Here is a 25,337-nt window from a genome sequence, read left to right as displayed (position 1 = left end):
ATTCCATGTTAAATCCATATTTATTTCACCTAACTTTTCAGGTTTTCCGCGAGGCCTGCCGCAGCGTCCCCAGCGTGGTGTTTGTCCCGCACATCTCAGAGTGGTGGGAGACTGTGAGCGACACGCTGAAGAGCACCTTCCTCTCCCTGCTGCTGGATGTGCCCTCCTTCTGCCCCGTCCTTGTCCTCGCCACCGCGGAGACATTGTACTCGCAGCTTTCTGAAGAGGTGAGAACCTGGCAAGATTTACCAGACAACAATGAATTGCACAGAATTTCTCTTGAGAGGCGTGTCAATGCATATTTGGGAATAGATCGTGCCAGGTCGACTTGGAAGTATCAGGAGATGACACCTGTGTGGAAGGGGATTCTACAATCATTGAGTGATGTGAACCCTTGACACAATTTTTATTCTTTCAAGTTGTATACTACAGTGGTGCCTTCCTTGAGATGCCTTTAAATTGTTGTGACGACCCTCGTAACGCAAAACTCTTGTATTTGTAATCAAATGAAATGCTAACAATCCGTTCCGGCCTTTCATAAGGAAAAATAGCACTTCATAGTATCGCACATTATGAAAAAAAGGTATGACAGATTTTAATTGAAACGTTTTTGTCACTGCGTCAATTGAATGGTCATTGTGCTGGTGTTTTTAGTATGTGGGCCTTTGCCACCTGGAGGCAATATAAAACAAACTGAAGAATATACTTTTCATCGAGAAGGCTCCAGCTCATCAAATATTTGTAATTCTTAGAGCATAAGCGTACTTTCACGGTGAGTGCTGTTTTATTGTCTGTCTAGATGTGTTGCTGCACTGTTTTGTGTCCAATCTGTGGATTATAGGGTGACAGCACAGCAACATGCATTCGGTTGCCATTAAGGCAGTGGACGAAGAAGAAGAATTGTTCACTATTTGCCAACGTGCTGCTTGTTATGAAGTGAGTCTAGTTGACCCTTGGGTTGCATGAAAGGCACGGTCGGACATGCACCCGCTCTTCTGTTAAAACTCTGATGCGGCCATTTTGTGGGATGTCTGTGATAGCCACAGTCAGAGCCGATTTTACATTACGACGCTGATTCCACAATTTTGTCGGATCCCAATGCGAACCGTGCAGAAGATTATCTCCTCCTCCTTTATTTTTGCGGATAATCCATCAGACAGCATTTTGTAGGATTACCACTGTGTCTTTATCATACTCCATTTGCGGAATCCAATCCAATTCAGAAGTATCTCACTCCCTGACCCTCCATCCAATTTTTTTTTTTCTATAAACGGAATGCAACCTCCTTTGCTGAGTCTCCGCCATTCTGAAAGTACAATAGTCCAGCATTACTCATGATGACTTTCAGATTCTTACGCTCTGTATTAATCCAGATATCACTGGTGTCACGCCAGTAGAACAGGTGTTAAATTACAACAGTCATGTATTATTCACCACCTCCGCGCGTCCGCACCCTGTAGACTTTATCACTATGAGCAATAGTCAGCATCATCACTCACTTTCCTCTGCTGAGCTACATCATTCCCCTCAAATTTACCCCCATTTCTCTGCCGTTTTTAAAAATGATTACCCACTCTCGTCCGAGGAAAGATTCCAGAAAGACAGAGAGGCCATTCAAACGCGTCAAGAGATAAGAGAAAGGATTGATGAGAAAACGAAAGAGGAAGAAACGGCTCTGTCAGCAAAAAAGCTTTCCAGAGGGTGCAGCCCTCAACTCCCAAGCACAGCAGCGACCAATTGTAATGTAACTGTTTGAATTGTGTTGTCTTTAAAAATGAGTGACTTTTTTTTTTTTTTTTTTTTTAATTAGGTCAGGAGTATGTTCCAGAAGGCCTACGGGGAGGTGGTCACGCTGCACCCTCCGGGCGAAGGAGACCGGAGGAGCTTCTTCTCTGACCTGCTGCTGGTCCAAGCGGCCAGAGCTCCACCACGCCTCAGGAATACAGGTACATGGACACACATATTGGTACAGTTGTTCAATTTGTATTAGCAATTATTCCCATTTGAAATCATCCTAATATACAGTAAATTCTATGGCAATCAATCTCTTGCTGTCAAAAAACATTTATTAGATGTACAGGCATGTTGCCCAGAACTTCCTGACATCCTTCTAATGCTTGCGGATCAGAGGTTGTTCAAACTGGAGTTTTATGCAAAGAGGGATATTTTCCCTGAAAATTCAGTTTACCACTGCTTTGGCAGCCCTGGAGGTCGACAAAAGTATTTGAACGCTGGCCCCTGACACCCACAGGAAATTAAGACGCTATGGACATCGGCTCCAGAGGGCAGTGTTGGTCTGCATGTGTTTCTTTGCCTCCTCAAACTGAAAATATGTACCTGAAGCTCCAAGCAGAGAAGCACACATTGAGCCAAATATGTATGTTTAGGCTTCATTCATATTCTGTTTGCATACGTTTCAGCTAAATATTTGGCCTGCGAGGTGTATTACGTGTCAGGGAGATACGCACAAATGTAAATCTTTCCTGGGTTAAAATTACCTTCCCACCTCCCTGCGGCGTCCCCCCCATGTCCTTTGCCATTGCCCTGCTCTTTCATTTAAGTGTAATATGGGATCCCCCGTCCACCTCATTGATGCAAGGCTGCTCCAGTCTTAGGGGGTCCGACTCGGAGCAGGAAAAAAAAAAAATCAGCAGGAAGGGAAGCGGCTTCCGAGTGCCGCAGCTATTATCCCTAATTAGAGTCATGGATGGAAGAGAGGTGAGAAGCCGCTGGGGCTTCCTAAGCATGTCTCATCTGCCTACAAATGGAGCCTGGGCAGCGGACATTGGCTTTTCCTTACTTCGCTTAATCACTCTATACTTCAACATCATTTATTCAGAGCAGGGGTGTGCGAACCTCTGTGCTCTCGGGCCATATTTGAGTTTTATAACTGATTGATGAATCTGGTCAATCGACCATGAGGTGGGGAAAAAAGTGTCTGTATGCATGTTAAATACATGAAAATATTAAATACTAATGAAATTGTATGATTAAAAAAGAAGTCATCTTCATGAGAAAAAAAAAAAACTATGAATTCACATTTTTAACTGTCGTGTGTTTGGGCAAGACACTTCACCCACCTTGCCTCCAGTGTCACTCACATTGGTGTATGGCTGGGTGTGAATGTTTGATGGTGTTCGGAGGCGCCGTAGGCGCACACTGCGACACTTCCGTCAGCCTGCCCCAGGGAAGCTCTGGCTACAGAAACTAGTTTACTGTCACCAGGGTGTGAATGCATGAGTGCATAAATCATGTGTCCAATGTGAGCGGCTTGCGTGTCCGGTTGTCCAGAAAAAGCACCATATAAATCTGATGCATTATTTTATTTGTCTACTAGAATCTAACTGTTAACTGCCGCCAACCTATGTATTTGTCCAGTACTTTTTTGAATGGGTAAGTGTGGAGGAGGGTCTCTCTCCTCTGTGGTTGTCTCTAAAATGTAGGTTTCAGATCTGATGGCAATGCTGCATTGCTTTAGATTTAACATAAGCACAGCTTTTGAGTGGAAGATTAAGATTAGGTGGTGAATCTTTGCATGTAACATTGATTTGTGAGAATGTAAAATACCCACATGTAGGTAGTGGGACAAGGTTCGTCACCTGACATGAGAACATATTATATGTATGTTACAAACAGTATGTGTCGAACGATGCAGATTATCCCGTTCAGCCTGCGATCTAAAGTGTTTTGTGCTTTGGTCCCCTCTGCGATTGAGTTTGACACCCATTGAGTATAGAACTACCAAACATGAGTTTTAAACAGCCTACATTAAAACACAAACGAGCTAACGTGCTAAAGGTTTAGTATTTATGGCGTGGAATTCCTCAAAAAAATAAGCCTCTTAAGTCACTCAAGTTCCAAATTTTAAGGATTGGTTTACACTGCAGGCCAAAGGTCTGTGGGGCACTGCTTACACCTGCCTCATTTGAGTCAAGTGAAAAGTCTCTGAAGATGACACACCATCCATATGTGATGTATTTTTCCTTTTCAAAACAGTCTTTGAATCTAGCTTTACTGTCGAAAGAGATGTTTTCCATTGTAACCTTTTGTCCCTAGTAGAGCACTGTGAAGAGGTGCTGCCGGTGGCTGAAGCCCCGGGCCCCAGAGTACTGTCTGCTGAGGAGCAGCGTCGCTTGGCTGAGCAGGAGGAAAACACGCTACGGGAGCTCCGACTCTTTCTCAGGGATGTCACCAAGCGGCTGGCTACCGACAAACGCTTCAATATCTTCAGTAAGCCCGTCGATATTGAAGAGGTGAGGAACAAAAATTCAGGATTTTTATTCTGTTTTTTTTTTTCACAATTAAATTGCACATCTGTTAGGTGTCGGACTACTTGGAGGTGATTGGACAGCCCATGGACCTATCGACCGTCATGACCAAGATTGATAAGCACCAGTACTTGACGGCCAAAGACTTTCTGGTGGACATCGACCTTATCTGCAGCAATGCGCTAGAGTATAATCCTGACAAGGATCCTGGCGGTAAGACAAAGTACATACTTGCATACATGTTACAAAATCTTTTTAATAGTACCGTTGAATCAGTTAAAAAAAAGGTGCTAGATTGGTTATTGACAACTGTGAAACACATGCGGCTTCCCTTAATCAGTCCGATGGGTTCTTTTTGAAGTTATGTTGCTCTCCATTAGTGATTAAACGATTAAACCAAAAAAAGGATTTAAAAAAAATCTAATGATTTATTAAGTGAGCCTACAGGCACGCTAATTACAAAAGCTCCTAGCGCCTTTTTGTTCATGTCGGAAATTCCAATGAAAAAAGTCACTTCCCCGCTTCCCATGTACAAAATGTGGAAGGCTTGCATATGCATGAAAATTTAATCTTGTCTCTTGTCTCACAGCTCGAATTGATTCCCCCCCTTTCTTTTCGTCTTGAGCGCACGGAACATCACAGAAGACAAATGTGTGCACAGACATTGAAAGAGGCCTGTTGTTTGCTAACACATTCATCTGTATTTTGTGTACGCTGGTGAAAAATGTCCACGCAGGCTGAGAGAGAACATTAGTGACAGTCGCGGAACAGAATATGAATTGAATGCAGCGTACAGCCCAAGTAACTATTTTAATTCTCGCTTCTCCCGCAATGCTTAATGGGAAGCATTTTTCTGCCAGGCTAAATGAATAAATTATATTGTGCCGTCACACACAAAGACGATGAACCAAGCCTTTATCCTGTGAACTATGGCCTAGTCGTGGCACAATGAAGCCTCCAGTTTTAATGAGAAGTTGTCAGCTCATTGATGGCCTGTTTCCCCTTTGTCAAAATGAAAAAAATGACGCTCATATGTGTACCTCCAACAACTATGCTTGGCTGACTGATATACTTTCCTACTCTTGTGGGTGCAGCAAGTATTGTTTTTTTAAACCATAGTGGGTATAGTTGTGCAGTAGTCCTTCGTTTATCCCATAAAGGTAGCGTAGGGTAAGCCATTTTAAGCTACAAAATAAGAACTTTTCAGTGATTATAAGCCGAAGTTTCGTCCAACCAGAACTTGCCTGCCGCCGTCAACATGGGCTGAGTTCAGAAATACACTCTGATGCCCCAACCTCTGAGAGGGTGTGTTTGAAAAGGCAGCGTGCACTCTCCTCCCTTTAATTTCTGAATACATCTTGTGAAGCAGTGGTCACCAACTCTGGTCCTGGAGAGCACCTATCTACAATGTTTAGATGTCTCCCCCTCTCCACCGTCCAGGATTCAAATGATCAGCTCATAAATAATCTTATTTTTGAACATATCCACGATTAAGGAGCAGAGATGTTTGAGCTCAAGGTTCTTCATAATTTTTATGGGGATTGCCCAATTGAAGTAGAATATGTCACAAACAAATCAACATGAAGAAGCGTTTTCACTATCAAGCAAAGTAGAAATGCTGGTAAGTAGTCATAGAAAGAGACTTGAAGCAGATGCGGTCCCAGCAGGCCAGCTGTCATTAGAAGCCTCTGAAAGGCCTTTTTTTTTTTCTTTCATTTTATTTATTTTTTTGGTGATGTGCGCATACACATGCTTGCACACACATGCGTTGTCTCACACGCACACACACACACACACACACACACACACACACACACACACACACACACACACACACACACACACACCCTCCATAACCATTACGCAGCCGTCGTCCAATTAGACAAATGCTGGCAGATTGCGACCCCTCCGCCGCCGCTCCCTACCTTCCCCTGCCTGTAATGAGAGGCAGCCTGTTTACAGTGGATACGCTTTTAGTCTCACTCTTCAGCACGCCCCTTCAGTCACACAAAATGGGGGATTAATGATGCCCGGGGACATCACAGAGACATGGTGTGCTGGAGAACACGTTACTTTTTTAGCCCCAAAAACAGAAAGTCAAATAATTGTGTTTTTTCCTCAGACACATTAAATTCCCACATGTTCGCGGTTCACTATTGACAAATTTACATATGCTCTTTTTGTACATGTTCTGATGCTCGTTAAGATGGCACGTGATGTAGCTAAAGGTCAGTGTTAAATACAAAAGGAGTTAATGGTGTCATCGAAGTACATAGAGTTCCCCCTGCATATTCGTGACTTAATATTACTGCGTTTTCGTTTCCATAGTGTTTCATTACCAAATTTACTTATACTAGGGCTGGGGAATAATTCACTTTCAAGATTTATCAGTAAAGACACGTGCTCGATAGAAAATACCATAGATTAAATGTTTGAATGAAAAAAAAATCAGAAAGCAAATCCTGACCGTGACATTGTGCGTGATGGAGGCAGCATGCAGCCGCTTCCAAACATGCAGAAGCAGTTGAACCAACGAAGAAGCATCCAAACCAAACTTGTGTTATGTATATATGTATTCTACTCCCACTCTGGAAGGAGCAACACAGTGTCCATTGAAATGAAGCAAGAAATAAAGATACAAAGTACTTTTTTTAAACTTCCTTGGATTTATTTCATATGATTAATGTGGGACTGCAATGGATTTATGGCCTTTCCTAACATTTCATGGCTTCATCAATTGGATTAGTGCACAAAATGTGAAGACGCATGTTTTTCGCTGTTTCCCCAGACAAGGTGATCAGGCACCGAGCGTGCAGCCTCAAGGACACGGCGCATGCCATCTTTGCCTCTGAGCTCGACCCGGAGTTTGATCGCATGTGCGAGGACATCAAAGAGGCACGTAGGAAGAAGGGTGAGAAACTTGAAGTTTTTACTTTTTCTGTTATTGAATGTTATTGAATCCCTGGGCCGTCTTGACATACAGCGCACCCAGAAAGTAGTCAGAGTGCTCACGTTCTTCCAGAAGATAGATGTGCCAAGCTAGTTCTTCCGGTGCACATGGCTGCAAGGCCGCCACTGAATTTCTGCTTGGACAGCAGATTTGGTTCGGAGTAGGCGTGATCAAATAGATGTTAAATGATACATGCGAAGAAGTCTTTTATGGATACCGTCAAATATTATAGCGATGAGGCGTGTAATCGTATGCAAATATTCCTGTGGACGATCGCCCCTGTAGGAATTGGCTGATGAGCTGGCTCGCTTAAAGTAAAGCGAGATATAACACGTGGCGCGCGCTTCAAATTGTGTCTATATGTTAGTCACAAAGTGAATATGTTTAAACTTTTAAAACGTCTTCAGGATGTGCAAGTGAGCGTCAACACTAGGACCTCTGCCTTTTTCTTCTTTGTTGACTCTTTATTACACAGGTGTGCACCTAGTAAATATAGTTGGTCCGCACCATTTACGATCGTCTTATTTTTTAACCTGTACATCTTTCATGCAAGTACATTAGCCTTATTTTAATCAGTAACTCTTGGGGTCATTGCGATGGGAGCAAGTTCCTGAACTGGGAGGCTGCAGAGCCCAGTGAGCATTGTATATACAGCCTTGATATTCTCGACCTTGGCCTTCAGAGGTTTTCCTTAAATGGACCTCTATATTGTGCAATTGCAAGCACATACCCTTGACGTTTTATTGACTACTAGCGCATCTGACCGTAGGTCTGTACTTGTTTGATTCTACCCTTTTTGTGAACTTAACAGCACATGATGCGCCATGAATGTTGCACGAGCCAGAGATCAGCCTCTGAAGTAAAGGAATGTAGCGCTGTTAAATATTTTATCATTTAGTCAAGTTCTTCTTATAAAGCTATCAATTAGTCGACCGTCTCCATGACACTCAAGCTATAGCAAACTCCTGGCGGCATGTCTGGGGACTTGTCTTACTTATGAAAGTGAATGAGAGGTGATCAAATTAAGAAGTGAAAATGTGATTCAGAAGGCTTCAGTGGACTGACTCCACCTCAGTTTTTAATGTCATGTCACACTCACGCTGTCAGCGTGAATTCGAAGTCCCAGGTTGACGCTCATTAGATACCACGAGGTTTGGATGTTAACCTTGACGCTGCTGTTCTGGGGGCAATTCAAAAAGCAGACCATTGGTAAAAAAAAAAAAAGAGAGGAAAAAGAAAAAAACTTGCAGCATTGACAATATTGCTCCCAAAAATCCCCCAAATATTCCACCGTTTTAAGGAACGGTACTGTTAACATCTGAAAAGATGTGTGGGCTAAAAACAAACAGCTGCATGAGTTAAAATGAGACTACCGTAAATTGAGTTCGATAAATGAATTCCCGAAAATTGTGGAGATTAAAATATGACTGCTGTAATCCTCACGCATTTGCACAAAACTAAATAAGAAACAATAAGTAAGTCCTCTAGCGACACAGAATTTGGTGGACTTGTTTATCAAGACAGGACGCACGAAAAAGCCTCATGAACCTGTGACAGGAGATGCACAGGATTTCTGCCATTTTGATTCGAAGCTGCCATTTCGAGGTCAGTTTGGTTAAAGTCTCTTCTTCCCATTTTCCTCTAGTGATTGATACTAATGTAATGCCACTCCTCTGCATTAAAGACCAATATATGCCTTTAGCGTACTTCCTAACCTAATCTTCTGTTGTGATCTGCAGACCAGCAGACGCCAGCTCAGCCTGCAGCAGCACCACCACCACCAGTGGTAGCAGTATCGGCATCAACAACAGCATCACCATCAAGAGCAGCAGCAACTCCTCCGAGTGCTCCCGGAACCTTGAGGAGTCTCCTTGCCACAGAACACCAGAGCAAGGCCAACACTCAGGGCGAGGCCACTGAGAATAAACCATGCACCCCCAGTGAGTACCACAAGAAAATACACTCAGAAATAATTTTGATGGTCTGCCCAATGTCAAGTGTCAAAATAAGAGCGGCGATGATTGTTGGAACTTGAATGAGTGACGCAAAGGTAAGTGAAATTGCAGATCTGATTTTTAAAACCATTTTTTCATGCATCCGTATGGACAAGTTATCTGCTGTACATTTAAACATCAATAAAGCCATGCAAACACAATGCAATAAATCATCACCAAAAATTATTTGAAGCAAAAAAAAAAAAATGAAATACCAACAAAATTAAAAAGCACAACTATATACATGATTCTCATTCTTCGCTGACATTTTTTTTTCCGAACCGTTAAAAATTTTATTCAGCTATCGCAAATGTGGGGAAAAATGTCCTTCCTTGTGTGTGTGTCTTAACAGCAGCGTCACATTATTACAGTACACCAGATCTATATGACACACACAACACAACACACTGTGGGGAGTCGACGGAAGCGAGCAGCCTCATTAGCGGGGGTCCTCCCCTCTCTTAACCACTCGGAACATGACTGCACCGCAAGGCCATTACATGACCACCTGTGGCAAACGGCAGGTGTGAGGCAAACTAATGGGGATGTCACATCAATCGCTCCCATGTATCATCGCAAAATGCTTGCAAGCCTCTTAAAGTAGCCGATGGAATGACAGAATGCCACGTTTCATCAGTAGTCCCTCGACCCAACACAGGGTGGTGCTTGCTTTCCATCAGCAGCACCCCTACTGAGCCCCTGTTGACTAACTACTCTCTCTGCTCCTGTAACTCAAGCCAGGTGCAGTCGCACTCAATATTTATTTTTGTTAATGATGGGATGGACGTACAAGAAAATGACACAATATTGCCGAGTCTTACATGGACAGTCAGTATCATATGACAAAGTTAATTCAGAAGCTTGTTGCGACTCATTACTAAAACCGTCTGTTGGAAGCGTCAATTAATTAGGCTAAGTCGAGTGATTAATTTGTGACATCGGCATCCTGTTCTCACCTGGAACTCCTCAGTGGGGCAGCTATTAGGCTAATTGATCAGTGATTGTGCCTAATGACATGACGGGTTTAAAAGGGCAGCAGGTAAAATTTAGCAATGTTCGTGAAATTAAGAGTCTCACTTTATTTCCCCATGCTTTGAGATTTTGTCAGCGCTATTAATTGAGTTTGAAAATTCCCCCGCTAAAGGCAGTTCTACGGGACTAAGAAACACGTATTCCTATGACGGTTGGTCAATGCTTATGCATGCACCGCAAGAGAGTATTAGTTCACTACACTCGAATTGTATGAACATTGAATGCAGTAACTCTCAATGATACTGCTTTGGGGTAGCATCTAATGTAAACAGGCATTTACAATACACTGGTGGAGGAGCAACTTTGCAAATTACATTTCAATGTTTAAATAGATAAAACAATTACATTATAATCAATATTGACTGCTATGAGATATTTATATTGTGATATACATTTCAGTGATAGCGCCGAGCCCCAGCAGTGCGAATTTGGTAGACATATCTGTCTACTTAAAAAAAAAAAAAAAGTCTTGGCATCTGACATGCGATGGGGTTTTTTTTGTTTTTGTTTTTTTTCCCTTTTTTAATCTTTTTTTTTTTTTTTTTTTTTGATCAATTGCTCCCATTTCGCCAAGCCTGTGCCATTCCAATGTAACAAGCGGCGAGAGCAGGGATGATGAGGGCTACTCAATATTTACACAAACACTTTTTTGAAAGCTAAGTATATATTTGCGGAGCGGGTGTGTTAAACACTCGTGGTAGCTGGACAAACCTGGTTGCTATGGATAGATGAGTGGGATGACCTTGAATGGACGGAATATGTTTGCGGTCCTCCCACTACTGCTGGCCACTAGCTCACTCACAAGTGTTGAAACGCCCTCCCCATCCTCCCTGCCCTCCAGGACCATTAGCGAGGCCCCAGCTCAGGGTTCATGTATGGTGCATCACCACAAGGATCAAGTTCATTGCAAGTGCCATCCTTTCATTTATAATGAAATGCCGCTCTCGCTTTCCTTATTTGGTCTGGATTGTTTGCTTGCTCACATCGCCCCCTTTAGTCCCTGTCACTATTGCCACATGAGATAGGTTTCATGAGTTGAGATGTGACTGTCTTTTTTTTAATTACCATCATGGAAGGTTGACGAGAACCATTCCTTACACAAGCATTGACAGTGTTTGCAAAAGAGAATAATAATGCCGTCTCTGCATAATGTGTCCTCTGCATCAGTCAATAGCCTGCCCAAGGCAACAGCCACCAAGGCTTGCTCTCTAGTGGCTGGAATACCGCTGCGACTCACCACCCTCCCCGCTGCGCATCTTACATCACATTAAACGGGCTTCTCCCCTCCCCGTTGCCAATGTCAATCCATCGCCAGGCCTTGATGGGATATTTAAAGTCATAATAAACACCCCACACTTCCTTTTATATTAGGCCAGAGTAGTTACTGCATGAAAGGATGGGCCTCGATTTGATTTCTTTTAAGGACAAAAAGGACAGCAGGCCTCCAGGAAATGGCTTAGTAGGGGGACATCTTTTCTTTTTTTTTTTTTTTTTACAGAATACAAAGCAATGTTAAAGATAATGTCACTGTTTGGATTTGTATTTTCATTTAAAAAAATACTGTATGTGTATGTATATATAATATACACACACACACACACACACACACACACACACATATATATATACATGTTAACCCTAGTCTTTGTATTTTCCATGACATACAAGGAAATGGTATACTTGACCAAAGCAACAAGTTCAACCTTGTAGTGAGTTTGTGTGCTTAGATGACCTTCAATCTCCAATAGACAGACCAAGAGGCTTTAAGAGATTATTTTTCAATTCAACCCAGCAATTTGTGCAGGATTTATGGTGGTCACGACAATCGTACATGCATCCATGCGACACGATTCTTTCAGAGGAAAACAAAAACCCAAAATACAAACCAAAATTTTGCAGGTGTTCAGCCTGATGAAGTTTGTTTGCGATTGTGGACATGCTCCTCTGAATGTTGACTCAGTAGCGCCTGCCGTACTGTTTGGGAAAATTGAGCCTCCAAAGCCAGATTCACATTAGTCTCATGAAGCCATGCTTGAGCAGACACGTTTGTCTCATCACCTGGGGTCCCGCAAAGATGAGGTCCTCGAGATTTCGATCAAATTTGTATAATGAAGTTTGATGACAATCTATAAAAGACAAAGCTCTACTAAGTTGATTTAAGAAGTAAGAAAATTCAGCCCCCAATACCGTATTCACATCTGAATAAGGTATAACAGGAAGTCTGCCATTTTGAAAACCACATTTTTGTTCAGGTAGAACTTTTGAGTCTATCAAATGATTTCTCTCTCGTGGACCCCAAGAAGTTTTAATGGAGTTACTCCATCTCAATGATGGCCTCACTCATTTATAATGTACTGCATGTCTTTTAATTGTAGCTGTCACCAGTTGTGCGAGGTGGCTTGACAGTCACCCCACCAACTCCCTCGGGCAGTTAGCTCCTCGTCGCTGCAGGCTAACTCAAATCAGTGTACGCAGGAAACTCATTTTGGCAGCTTGTTTCCATTATTAACGTCGCCTTCTCCCGACATCAGGTGACAAATGGGACCCTTTTTCTTCCTTGGGGGGCTAAAATTAGAACACGAACAGCAAGCCACAAAGAAGCCGTCTTCAGTTGCGATTGCAACGTGATCGTCCGATATTAGAATAGGATTTTCTTAGTGAAAAAAAAAAAGTCTTTTCAAAGGCAAGCTGGCACTTCAGGGGAGAATCACCAAGCATAGCTGCCATTTGGTGAGCACAAATGCCTCTTGGATGACTGCAGTGCCAAACCAAATGAATATAAATTCATTTCTTTTTATTGTATTAGAGCGCACATAACATTGCTGTTTAGTGCTTTGTTTGGTGGGTCTTTTCACATTCCATACATCACCCGTGTTTCGACCCTGTGTGCATCCATTTAGTGTTTGCTGGTTACTCCAAAACTCCTTAATTGACCATGCATGTCAATACTGTATTTATTTGATGTACATAATAATGTAATAATAAGCTATTTTGCACCAGAATTGGCTGATCAATGTTACACAGGCAACTCACTTCCATTCTGAACACGTTTGCGGATGGAGTTCAATATTTTGAGTCGTTTTGATTTTCCTCTGACATATTTTGATTAGTGCCTTTGAGTAAAAATCAGCTGTTGCGATGCGACCAGCAGAGTAATGGAGCCTGGTTCTGTTGAATTATAATTGACAGAAACACTTGCACAAACATAATGCGGTAACACGTGATTAGTTCACTTGTGTTCTGTGCTTTTCAGATCTAATTTAGGACACCCAACACCGCTAATAGGAAAAGTGGAGGTTTTTGTATTTAAATCACTGTACTCATGACTGCAACTCGCGATTTATTTATTTTTTGCTCTTTGTGGCAGAGATCGGTCCCAGTATAGCGTGCCATACTTGCACTGCTACCCAAAGATGGTTGACTGTAAAGTGGGATGTTCCGGAAGAACATGTAGGAAAAATGTGGACGTTATCACTTTGTGCTAACAAAGCTTTCGACTCATGACGAGCCTTGTTTTCCAGAGATTCACATGTTTTTACTGCTCTTTTGTTGCAATTATGCAAATATGTGTGCTGTGAACATTTTAGATTTCTATTAGGGTTGCGGTCCCATGGTTTGAGTGTGTTTAAAGCTGAAATTTAATTCACACTGCACGTTTTCTCACCCATAACAATAGGATAAACAATAAAATCGACCATATATTAGTTATTTGACCATACTAGCTGACTTGGCGCACCACCCATAAAGCGATGCTACATGACTTGCATTAACCCCCCACCCTTCTGTGAGGATTTAAAATGCGCACCGACTGTTTTTAATTACTTCAAATTACTGGGAGAACCTCACTTATCCACACTAATCGCGGACACTGCCATTAAATGCCGCGCCGAGGAGCATTTTCATCTCGCATATAACTGCCTTGCTTTGCAGCTAACGACTCATTAAGACATGTCGTTATAGTCAAGGGCAGCTCGGCAATTCATTAGCTTTTTTCCAGTGTCTGGCTCCTCGTGCAGTTCATTGTTATTCATCAAACCATGGTACGCCTGTCATTAATGACCCCGTGCTCTTTTTGTACCAACATGACGAATTCATGTGAAAGCCTTAAAATGTTTCAAATGCACACAAACCTTTTTTTGTTTGTTTTGTAACCTCATCACGCTAATTCGGTCTTTTGTTGTATCTCTAGTCGAGGCAAATCTTTCCTTTTTGAACGACATACTGCTTGCTGAAGAAATCACAGTTGTGATTAAGCAAGCAAATTTGTGATGAAATGAAGGAAATGTATGCCCTGTATGAAAGGAACAAACCTCTTTTTTGCAAGACAATGTTGACTGACAGTAACAATTAATTGTTCAAAAGTCAGCTTTCTTTTGTGATTATGATGCATTTCGACTTGCAAACAAAATCAGGTTATGTTGCCACCGTAGTAATAAAACTCTTGAAGACTGAGATCCGTTTTGCGAGCGCGTGCTTGTGCCTGTGGAAGAAAAAAAAATTGAATTTGTGAATAGCAGTCGGCTCGGGTTGTGTGGTTAGTTCCCATTTGGTCCAAATATTACAAAGCCTCAGTACAAAAAAGGGAAGTATAATTAAAGTGCAGAGAAAGGACTGCTGAGAACAGATACAAAATTCATGACTTAGGGGGAAAAAAAATACCTTTTATCACCCCACAGTCATTCAGGACAGGTTGACATTTATTAAATAGTGTCTGCTGCTACTGTTGCATGATGGTGGGATGCACCACAGGTAGCGGCTAAACACCTACTGTTAACCGAACAGAGGAAAGGGCAGAAAGCTCGGCCCAATGCCCCCGAGGCAGATCCGGACTCTGCCAAGTTCTGTTAAGTCCCGCCTTGGTGTTCTTATGCAATGAAATTGCACAGCCGTCCGCAGCTTCGCCGCCGGCATCGATGCTATCATGTGAGATGCCATTAACCGAGAGATGGAGCGAAAGTAAAACCAAACAAACCGCCGGTCGGCGGCAGCGGGAGAACAGTTGAGCAAATTGACTGATCGCCTTCATTTCCACCAGCCAGGGATGGTATCATTTATTGATCGGGACGTTTCATTAAGTGTCGACGCAACATGTCACCTCACTTGACAAATGGCCGTCTTGGCGTTTTATGACCCTGCAGTCCATGAGTCACTGTCACAGCTTTAGTAGCTCTCTTTTCCGACAACTCTACTCTCGACATTATAATTTTTGTCATTTCTCTGGTGGGTTTTAGGGTTCATTCTTGGCACAGTTGTGACTACGTAGGCCGTTTTTTTCATAAATTAGGTCGAGTTTGGTTTGGCGTTCTGCAGAGGTACCTAAGAAGCATTTTCCTACTGTTGGGAATCTCAATTCAAATATGCGCCGCAGCTTTATATGATAATTAAATTACACTAGTCAAACACCCCCCAAAAAACAGCCCCAAGCATTTGTTTTCCCTTGACCCCAAAATGCTACAGTATAATTTATTCCCCCGGCATGAATGCACGCCAGTGTTCGCCCCCGTGTCCTAAATGTGAATTCATGGAGAATTACAGAGTGGAGCCCTCTCGGGAGCGAAGGGAAAATGTTGTTTGATTGCCATGGAAACACACGATTGCGTTGAAAACCACGCTGTATGCTATGTAAACAAGAGGGCATCTGTTCAGGTTTGGAGGTGTGTCGGAGTGAATCGGGAATCATGCGAGCAGATTGGCTGATTTCCCAGGTTGTGCTGTTGCCGGCGGTTGTGCAGAATTTTTAAATTGTACGACGCTACCAATACGAGAGTTTTTCCTGGATCAACTTGAGGCAGAGGTGGTTTTGTGGTCTTTCTGAACCAAGAAACTTTAGGTCATCGAAAAAATTTTGGACCGCCAGTGTCCTAAGTGTCAAGTGGAGAGTCTCTGATCTTTTACCCGTTGAGAATTAGACATGATTTGTTGACCCACTCCTGTCAGTGGGCATTTATAGTAACCCCGTCTCAAGTTTGAAGAGGTGTCGTGTCGTATCGAAGGCGAAGTCTTGATCTCTACAAAAAGCATGTTCGGAAGTTACACATGTTCAGCAATTCTACGTCTGTTGCTGATGTTCCCACCTTTGTGTAGTGCTGTTTAGTGTCTTCATTTTTGAGATTCTATGTACTGGTTGCTAGTCAATGTCTGGGCACATTTGGACAAACATACCTGTAGGCAATTTAGTCTTGAAACAACCTGCTACGAAGCATGCTTGATTGTGGAAAAATGTTAGATTTCGTTTTTGGACAATGGGAGAAGTTGATGGCTCAAAATAAAAAATTCCACCCCTTCAGGCAGTAATGTTTAATGCAACTTCTACTCGTGACGCTCTTGATTCCCTTCAGCCTCTGCATCATCTACGATGTTCCAAATCACTGAAGCAATCATTCGATGAAATAATTAAGTAAAGAAATCAGTCAGTCAGAGACAACCAATACATAATTGCACCCAAAGGCTTTTTTCCCCGAGCTGTGTTCATGTTGGCGGCACCGCAATGATTTATCGACTTAATAATTGCTGCGAATTGCACTTTGGATCCTGGTATGAAATTTCATCTGCCCATGTTCAGTGTTCACTTTAACTGGCGCACACCAACGTCACATTTGGCACAACCCAGCAAATGTAACGATGGCTTTAATTACGACTACAAAAGAGCTTTGGAACGAAGACCAACTTCTCTGCCTTTACCCTCCCCCTCTGTGCTTGGCTGTTCATGCTCTGACAATTTTCATGCATCATTTAGGAGCTGCCTATGACGAGTCACTTGCTGCTACTCCGTCTCACCTTTTCCATCCCCTGGGTGCTTACTACACATCTTTGATGGTGATAGCTAAGCCCTCGCAAGCCACCCTCCCGTGGGGGTATTCTTTCTCTTTGTGTAAATAAGACATCTGGGCAGCATGGAAGGGAAAATGCAGGTTCTGTTAACAGCAGCTAATTTTATTTCTGTGTATGCAAACTCCATCGGGGTTGGACCTGACCGAGCCTTAACGATAAATATGAAAAAAAAAATACCCAAACAAATGCCATTTTCCATTTTGGATTTCTTGTAATCCAAACAAAAGCCGGGAATGCGCTGCACTGTTTAACAGGCTAATGCATCCCTGACCATTTAGTGTCCATCGAGAATCACAATGGGGCATATATTATTAATTATACAAAGGATCTTTTGTCTGATTTATGCTGTTCCACTGGCCTTTGACAGATTGATAATAGCTTGGACTTGATAGAGTGAGTCCACCGCAGTCTATTTAGCATATCAGTGCAAAAAAAAAAAAAAGTAATTGGTTTTAAGCCTGCCGTACGACGCGAAGTGTCCGAAATCGGCTGAAATATTTGCCGACCTGGCATAAACCACACAACTCAAATAAATCACTTGTTTAGCTGAGAAGTCTTATACAAAAAGTTTCAAGAAGCCTTGTCCTAAAACAGTTTTCTTTTCAAATGGTTAATCAAGGGTCATTTTGGCCACTTCACGGGACATTCAAACACGAAATTAGATAGTTGGCATGTTTTTGACCAATGTTATTCAGTACCAGTCACTTGCTTCATGTTATTTTTACCTGAGATCCTTTCTCCACCAAACTCAAAAGGGTTGTTTCCAGTTAACCCTGTTATCTCCTGAGAATACAATCACATTCTCTCCTTGCCTTGGCCTGACCTGTGATCAATGTGTCAAGTGAAGGCAGCCATCTTAACATTTTCCCTCAGAGCTGCCTTCACTTTTCCCCCCCTTATTTCTTATTTCCTTCTCAAACCTCAGAGCGCCGTCTTCTGCCCTCACTGATGCCCAGCGTGCCGTCATGTAGCTCTCGTCCGCCTTTCCAACTTGCCGGTGTCTTGGCAGTTCCCGTTAAAATGCAATCAGTGTTTGTCAGTGTAGCGTCCTCACGATGATGTATATGTAAATTCTGCCCTTTAGCTTACCCTAGTAATGAGAAAATGCACTTCCTTTGAAATTAACAATCGGATGTTCTTTGTTGAGTTTAGTTGTTCAGAGGGGTAAACACTGAAACTGATGGCCTTTTTCCTCTCATTGTGTTCGTGGTATCAAAGGTGCAGCAAGCTGTTGATCGATTCTATTGTCCGAGGTATTTATTTTCGCTTTTAGCATAATTTGTGTGACATGCTTTTGCTGCCTCTCATGTCTTGTTTTATTAGGATGCCATTTCGAATTTTGCCCGGATGGAGATGCAGCTAATTTACGTAATACTACCCCCCAGAGTTTCTCTGCACAGGCGAAAATGCAAAGTCACTATCATGACAAAAATAAAATTTGAGCTCAAGTGTTTGCTTCTCTTAACAGCGCATACTGAACGTTTGGAAAAGTGCACAACTTGTTTGCGGCTGTGTATTTTTGTCCACAGCAGTCACCACCTACACAGAATTGTACAGTAAATGAGACGTGTAATTTGGTGGCTTGGTGAGTAAGTGTTGCCCCACAAGTGAAAAACAATCCATGCCTTTGCTGTTTTATGGCCCCTGGCGTTGGCGCAAACCCTTAGCTCCACCTTTGGCCGCTAAGATAACAACAGTGATACTTTGTGTTGGCCTCATAGTAGATCAACAGGATGAGCAGTGGCTTATTATTTTATCAAGACAGGAGCAGAAAACAAGTTGATGTGAGGTAAACCAACAAAAAGAAAGTCTTGCAAAGCAGGGATTTCCTACATTTTTCCACCGAGGGCCACATATCGAAAAGTGAAAAGAGGACACCACTATACCTTGTATTTAGGAAACATGCATAAACCAGTCTAATGCACACATACAGGGCAACATACCGATAGTATGTTGGGATCCACAGTATTATTCTCCACCGTTGTGGTATTTAGATGATAACATGCTCAAGACATTTTATTCAGATTCATGGAAACTGTTTTCTAATTTGACAAAAAACAAATTCCACAATACATCTCCTTTAAGAGCACTTCTAATAGTTTTTTGTTTTTACTCATTTTGTCTCAGATCATATCAAGAAGAAGCTCCGCCGACGGCCATCTTGGGTGCGGGGCATCATCCGCAAGCATAAGCACCACAAGAAGGGTGCGGATGAACACAAAGTGGAGGAACACACAGAGACTGAAATGGAAGCGGCGGGGCCCAGCGACTCTTGCCTGACATTGGACGAGGAGTCCTCATGCGACACCCCGGGACCCCGGACCAATGGCCACCTCCCTCATGTCTCCTCCATGGAGGAAGAGAGCTCCAACGAGCCCCCGGTTGGCTCCACCGAGGCCGGAAAGGAGTTGGAAGAACAAACTCGGCTGCATTGCCTTGGCAATGATTCCCATCCCCAAACAGACGGTGACAGCCAAACCGATGCAAAGCCTCCAATTGAAAAATCTGATTGTTCTGACGCTCAACATACGGAGTCTCTCCACATAGCACAAGTGAATGGGAACGAGTCGATGGATAGTCTGGATCAGTGCCTGGAGAAAAACAGCAAAGCCGGTGAGGAAAGGATGCCTCAGAACACGGCGGCCGAAATAGCGTCGGAGGAGCAGCACAGCAGCATTGATGAGGGGGAATCGAATCAAGAGCATTCTGGGAAAATTGTGGAGGAAGATCAGGACAAAGAAGGTACAAATTCAGATAGAGAACTCCTCCAAAAACTCGGGCCACAATTCCCAACAACGTGCATTGGAGGAGACACGTTGCCTCATTAAGGCTGGATTTACACTGCGTTTGGTTCAAGTGATACAATAACTTTTTTTTTTTCCAGTCTCAAGTGGTGCAAATTGGAATATACTTCCTCGTCAATAGAAAAAAAAAGGCATGGAATCAGATATCTTCAGATGGGAATCAGGCCTATTCCAATTAAGTTAAAAAGCCTAAAGCTGTCGGGCATCTGCCAATGCGAGTGCAGCCAAAAGACACAGATTGGATAATTCACCATGCACTAATGGTGCATTTTTTTCCCCACTGTCGAATTATCTATAAAGGTAACCTAAAATGACTTTGAAATGATATTTTGGTTTCATGTGTTCATAAATGCAATTATAATCATTGCTTTGTTGAGGGTTTGCCGTATAGGCATTAAATGGTAATTGTGCACTTGGATCTACAGTGCAAATTCAGCCTAAAACCATGCCAAGAGTCAAACAGGGTGTTTATGCCATCACACGGTGTTGGTGTTGGCCCCCTTTGAAGTCCACACATCCCTTGATCCAAAGCCTATTTGGGCTTATTTGAGAAGATGGTCCCTATTGCTCAATAGTGGACCATCATTTGCTATAGTAAAAGCTTCCTTTCAACTGCAGAGTTTTGATGTGGGTAGGTGTGATTATTACCCGCTGTTGGTTCCCATCAAGAAAGCTTTGATGTCATTAACAGGGGATGCCAAGGCAAAGAAATGCAAGAGGAGCCTGTCGGAGCAGCTGAAAGCATCGGCTGTGAGGACGGAGGATGAGGCCAAAGCGGCATCCCCGCCTCCGCCGCCCCCACTTGTGGTTGATCACAAGCAACTTTTGGTAACGTATTTATTTTTACAGCAGATTTTTATGGCAACGAAACGTACCGTTTGAATAAGGAATGGGCCACAAGCAGGCATGCGCGTTTTAAATGAACTTAACTGGAGGTGTGATGGCAGGTAAGAAAACAGAATTGCTTATCCTGAAAACAGCGCTTATCCTGTTGGCTTGCACATTTGACTCTTAAATGGACGACGAATTGAATTGGAACAATTTTTTTCTTGAAGCAGCTATGTTATTTATTTGAGGTTGCAATTAGTTGATTGAACAAGCTCGGGCATGTCTTCAAAGTCAACGTGATGTTGTCTGACATGGCGCTGACAGTCAGACTCGGTCGTGCTTCATTTGAAGGTTACCTCATAAAAGTAGCTTGACCTTGGCCTTGTGCCCAGCACTCTTCATATTTGTCATTGAAACACCTTCCCTGTCTGTTTTACAAAGCCTGCACTTAAAACTTTCTGAACAAAGCAAAGACAGCTCTACTCCCCCCGTAGAATGGGATTTATATGAAATGCTATGGCGAAGCCCCTTCACGCAAGACTGCACCCCAAGTTCTGTCGACAGCCATAGGTCTGTTTTGAAGCTGATGTTGTCAGCTGTCCTTCTCAGATGAATAACTTTGTCAGGCTTATCCAAACTCTGCTCTCCCTTTTTTTTGAGTTTATGTCACAGTTTCTTTCGGGGTGCCAATTACGCCGCAATGTCACTCTCAATCTACAGATGCATTTCCTGTGCAAGGAAACAAGGTCATGACTAAAACATGAGCCACCAAACAGAACATGCGAATGAACCCCGGTGCTTGCTACTACTTTTGTCCCCCCAAGTGGACTGGAAATTGGTACCTTTTTGGCTCAGTGGTCTCCCTTGACGGCATATCCCACCAGCAGTGGGGTGGGTGGCCATAGGGTGTAATTGGCGTCAAAGAAGTACTCTTTTGACATGCACTCACTTTTCCACCCCTTCCGTAGTGACATAGAGCCATCAAGCCATTATCGAGTGGCTTTTTACCCGAGTCCACACAGGCGACGGTGTCAACACCATCACTCAAACTGATTGGCAGGCCTTTTAGTAGACTTGATCTATTGGACTCTGATGGGCCGCTGCGGTGAACAGCAACACGCGGCACTAATCTGCAGGCTTGTGGCTAAAGCGTGTCGCGGGGCGGGGGTGGTTGGGTTATCTTAAAGAAACAGATCGTGAAAATAGGGAGACTGTGAATAATTGCTTTTTTATCCCCCAGCTTACGGAACAAATTGAATTTCCTATTGGCGCCGGGAATGAGCGCTGCTGTTTAAGCGGCACTATGCTCGCTGGTGTTTATTAGGACTTGTGGTGGATGTCAGCCTTCCCTTGGTTATATTCATTGATTGTAGGGTGCTCATTATTCCCTACTGTCAACATGATGGAAGAGGCTCCGAAACTCTTCTCTGTATTAAATACCATCAGGAGTTTGGTCACAGACTCTATGCCTGAAGTCCTTGAGGACATCAGTACTTACTTGGGCCTTCCAGAGCCACAATGTTGTTCACATTTTTAAAGGAGAAGTTAGATATTTTTAAAAATTTAAAGCAGTTCCTACATGTCCTCAAACATCCTTGGAGTGAGGTGCCTATGAGCAAAAATACAATTTTCTAAGCTTTTTTTTTCTTCTTTCAGTCTGAGCTACTAGCAAGCCTTGTTGCAACCCTTAACCCCGAGACAATGCGGAGGCAATTATGAACAATTTGAAATGTCAGCCAGTGTTGGCACAAAAACTTCAGGCTTCTGCTTGAAATCAAAAACATCATGAAAAGCCTACTGGAACATTCGAAATGCATGTGGGGGTTAGTCGGTAGCACTTTAAATGGTGACAGGTTTGTCCCCAAAAAAATCAGTTGAGTTGTGCGGGCTACAGGCCACATTCGTGGTGGAAAATGTTTGGTAAGATGCATCTTGGCCTCGTTTTCTGCATCACAAAAGCCTAGCTTTTGAAGCAGGACATTTTGTAACCACTGCGTGTTCCTCTTTATTGCCAGTTTTCTTGAAATCTCAGGATGAGAATAAATTCCCAAGATAGTTTGAAAGAGTCTGTCCCAAGGCGCCTCTGTTTTTTTTTTTTTTCAACAATCGGCTTGTGTAAAATGCTGATGAGACTTTTAAGGAGTTAATATCCAATCTGGACCTTCGCCTTCCATCTCACACTTATTGCAGATGATGCTGTTTTCTTTTAACAGCTGCCCGAAATGAGCTCTTTTCCTGCGCCGCTAGCACAGTATTGGGGGGGGGGGCCCTTTGGTCACGTTGTGTAGCTATGACAGAATTTCACCATTTCCTGTTTGACCACGAGCTCGCCCGACAATAGCCACGTCCCAATTTTCATTTTGTCATCTTGGCTCACTATTAGCCATCATAGCGAGGGAGACCCATTCCCGCCAAGGCCAAGTTGCAAGTTTGTGTCTCTAAAGAGAACAGCTGTCAACGCGTATGCACTTATTTTTGCCTCATTCCATCTAATAGTTGTTTGTATTCACAGTTGTCCCTTTTTGGTGCAGTGCTGCATTTCCACCGAGCGTCGGGTTCACTTTTCGTGGTTTGATTTGGATTGGTAAACCCAGACCAGGCTTAAATTTCCATTGCTGATCTTCCTTCCGCAAAGCGTACCACTGTGACAATTGAGTTAGGAAAAACAGCCCCGTTCAGATTATCTTTGGAAACTTGGTAATTGAAATGTAATCAAATTCCTGAACCGATGACGTCAAAGGCTAACCAAATGAATAATAATGCCTACCTCCACACAAGTGAAGTCGGCCTTTTTCCCCCCTCTATAACGTCACTCCAAACCCACTCAGGCAGGGTATTGCAGTCTTGAGGCAACTTGCCACAATCATATAATTACATGCGCGACAAGGTCCACGCCAGCGTCTGGTGTCGAATTTCACAACTCTTGTCCCTGTTACGAGTCAGAAGCTGGAAAAATTTGACATTTAGCTTTAGAACCATCCATTCAATATCGGTACAATTTCAGGAGGGAAAAATACCTTTACTGCTATTCACCTTCCCACAGCCGCTATCCCACTTAAGAAACTGAGGAATATCCAATCCAATTTGTGGCCGTGCCTTCTCACACTGAACAATGATAGGAGAAAGCCAGCTTTTATGGGCAGTTTGAATGGAGCTTGTATCAGGCTCTTCTGAGCCAAGCTATAAATGCAATTAGCGAAATGTTGCAAAGGTTAACCCGTGAGGGAGGAATAACTTGGAAACATTGAAATACCAAAACAGAAAGTGCAGCTTGTGCCTGGGATGTTATTTATTTTTTTTTGTACGTCAAGGTGTTTCATTTCCTTTGATTGGGGGGGGGGGGGATTTTTTTTTTTACAAGTGCCAGAAGTCCATGGGAAAAATGGATGCAGGGAATTTCTGTATTGTTTTTTAACTTAAGGCTGCATTTTGACAATCTTGCGCAATAACTTTTAAAGCGCGTCACTGTCTTTTGTTCCCTTACAATGAAGTGCCCATCATTCAGAGCTATCAGCTGTCATGGGGATTTTTCCAGTGATTTGATCTTGGAAGCCATGCCAGCCTTGCTGCATATTTTAAGATGAGTTGACTACCCCAGCAGGGATCTCTCCCCACCAGTCCTCGCCGTAAGGGACGAGCGTCTCATTTTAATGTTCTGAGACGACGGCCATGATATGATTTGTCATGATTGTCCCTGACCCTTCTAACACCCATCTATATTGCATTACCTGTGTGAATGCCCCCATAAGCCGCCGTATTTGCCACCTGGACTGAATTTTTTTTAAATCGGCGTTTCGTCGCGCAGCCCCATGTCCACCACCCCTTGGCCTTTGCATAAGCTGAGGCGAAAAGAAAATGATGTTCATTTATCATTTATTGTTTTCCACGAAAAGAATTTTGAATTGGCATCTCGAAGCGAGATAGCGGCGCCTTAATAGTGTCCCTGCTGACAGTACATGTGGATGTCTCCCCTCTCGCAATGATCTCCACCGCAGGCTTTAATTAGGACCCGCACAACACAATCCTTCTACCTTTTCAGGATTGTTAGCGTTTCACATACTTACCGTAAGACTGTCTGCTCACATCTGTGTTCCAAAGCAGTTTTTTTTTTTTTTTTTTTTTTGTGTTAAGAGTTGCAGGAGTCTGTATTTTTCCACAACACAGCTCGGCTTCCAAATTATTCTACTTTAGAGGCTGTCCTGAATTGAAGCTTAGCCATGAATTACAACTGATTAAGTACCGGCCGTGTTTGTTGGATGACCTTGAAGAAATGAGAGCAATTAGATGCGAATGAGAACGTGAACGTAAGAGAAAGGAATTAGAATTAAAGACGACAAACCGAAAAGCCGACATCATCCACACATAAATCGCTCCAGATTACTAGCTGCACTGTCGATTTTTGAGAGATTTAAAGGACTTTTGTGTGTCTTATCATCCCAATTTTTTTTGTTTTCATTTCCCATTGTTTATTAATAAAACAATTGTATGTTTGTAGTCAAAGTGTGCTGCTTTTGACCTGCCAGGTCAGCTTATGTGAGTTGAATTAGTTAAATATCGACTGCTTTCTGTGCGATTTTCATGATGCATCCACTCTTAAAAAGACAAGTCTTGATCCCCCCCAACATTTAAT

The 25,337-nt window shown here is 42.9% G+C and overlaps 1 protein-coding gene across 3 annotated transcripts in view; it reads left to right on the top strand.

Annotated features, from left to right (window-relative positions):
• The window catches only part of atad2b (ATPase family AAA domain containing 2B), a 42,669-nt gene that overhangs the window by 9,662 nt on the left and 7,670 nt on the right, over positions 1 to 25,337 (top strand). For 2 of the 3 annotated variants that reach the window (XM_019856467.1, XM_019856465.1), the window contains exons 19-26: positions 42 to 227; positions 1,811 to 1,946; positions 4,057 to 4,253; positions 4,322 to 4,481; positions 7,057 to 7,179; positions 8,958 to 9,158; positions 19,203 to 19,817; positions 20,571 to 20,707. In XM_019856467.1, the coding sequence (XP_019712026.1) occupies positions 42 to 227; positions 1,811 to 1,946; positions 4,057 to 4,253; positions 4,322 to 4,481; positions 7,057 to 7,179; positions 8,958 to 9,158; positions 19,203 to 19,817; positions 20,571 to 20,707 (1,755 nt within the window). The remainder of the gene's footprint in view (positions 1 to 41; positions 228 to 1,810; positions 1,947 to 4,056; positions 4,254 to 4,321; positions 4,482 to 7,056; positions 7,180 to 8,957; positions 9,159 to 19,202; positions 19,818 to 20,570; positions 20,708 to 25,337) is intronic. The other variant, XM_019856466.1, reaches the window with a different exon arrangement.

The sequence above is a fragment of the Hippocampus comes genome, unplaced genomic scaffold (assembly GCF_001891065.2).
Source record: "Hippocampus comes isolate QL1 unplaced genomic scaffold, H_comes_QL1_v1.1 scaffold526, whole genome shotgun sequence".
Classification (NCBI taxonomy): Eukaryota; Metazoa; Chordata; class Actinopteri; order Syngnathiformes; family Syngnathidae; genus Hippocampus; species Hippocampus comes.
Note: the sequence above shows the minus strand (reverse complement) of the source record. Positions and strands in the feature narration are given on the sequence as shown.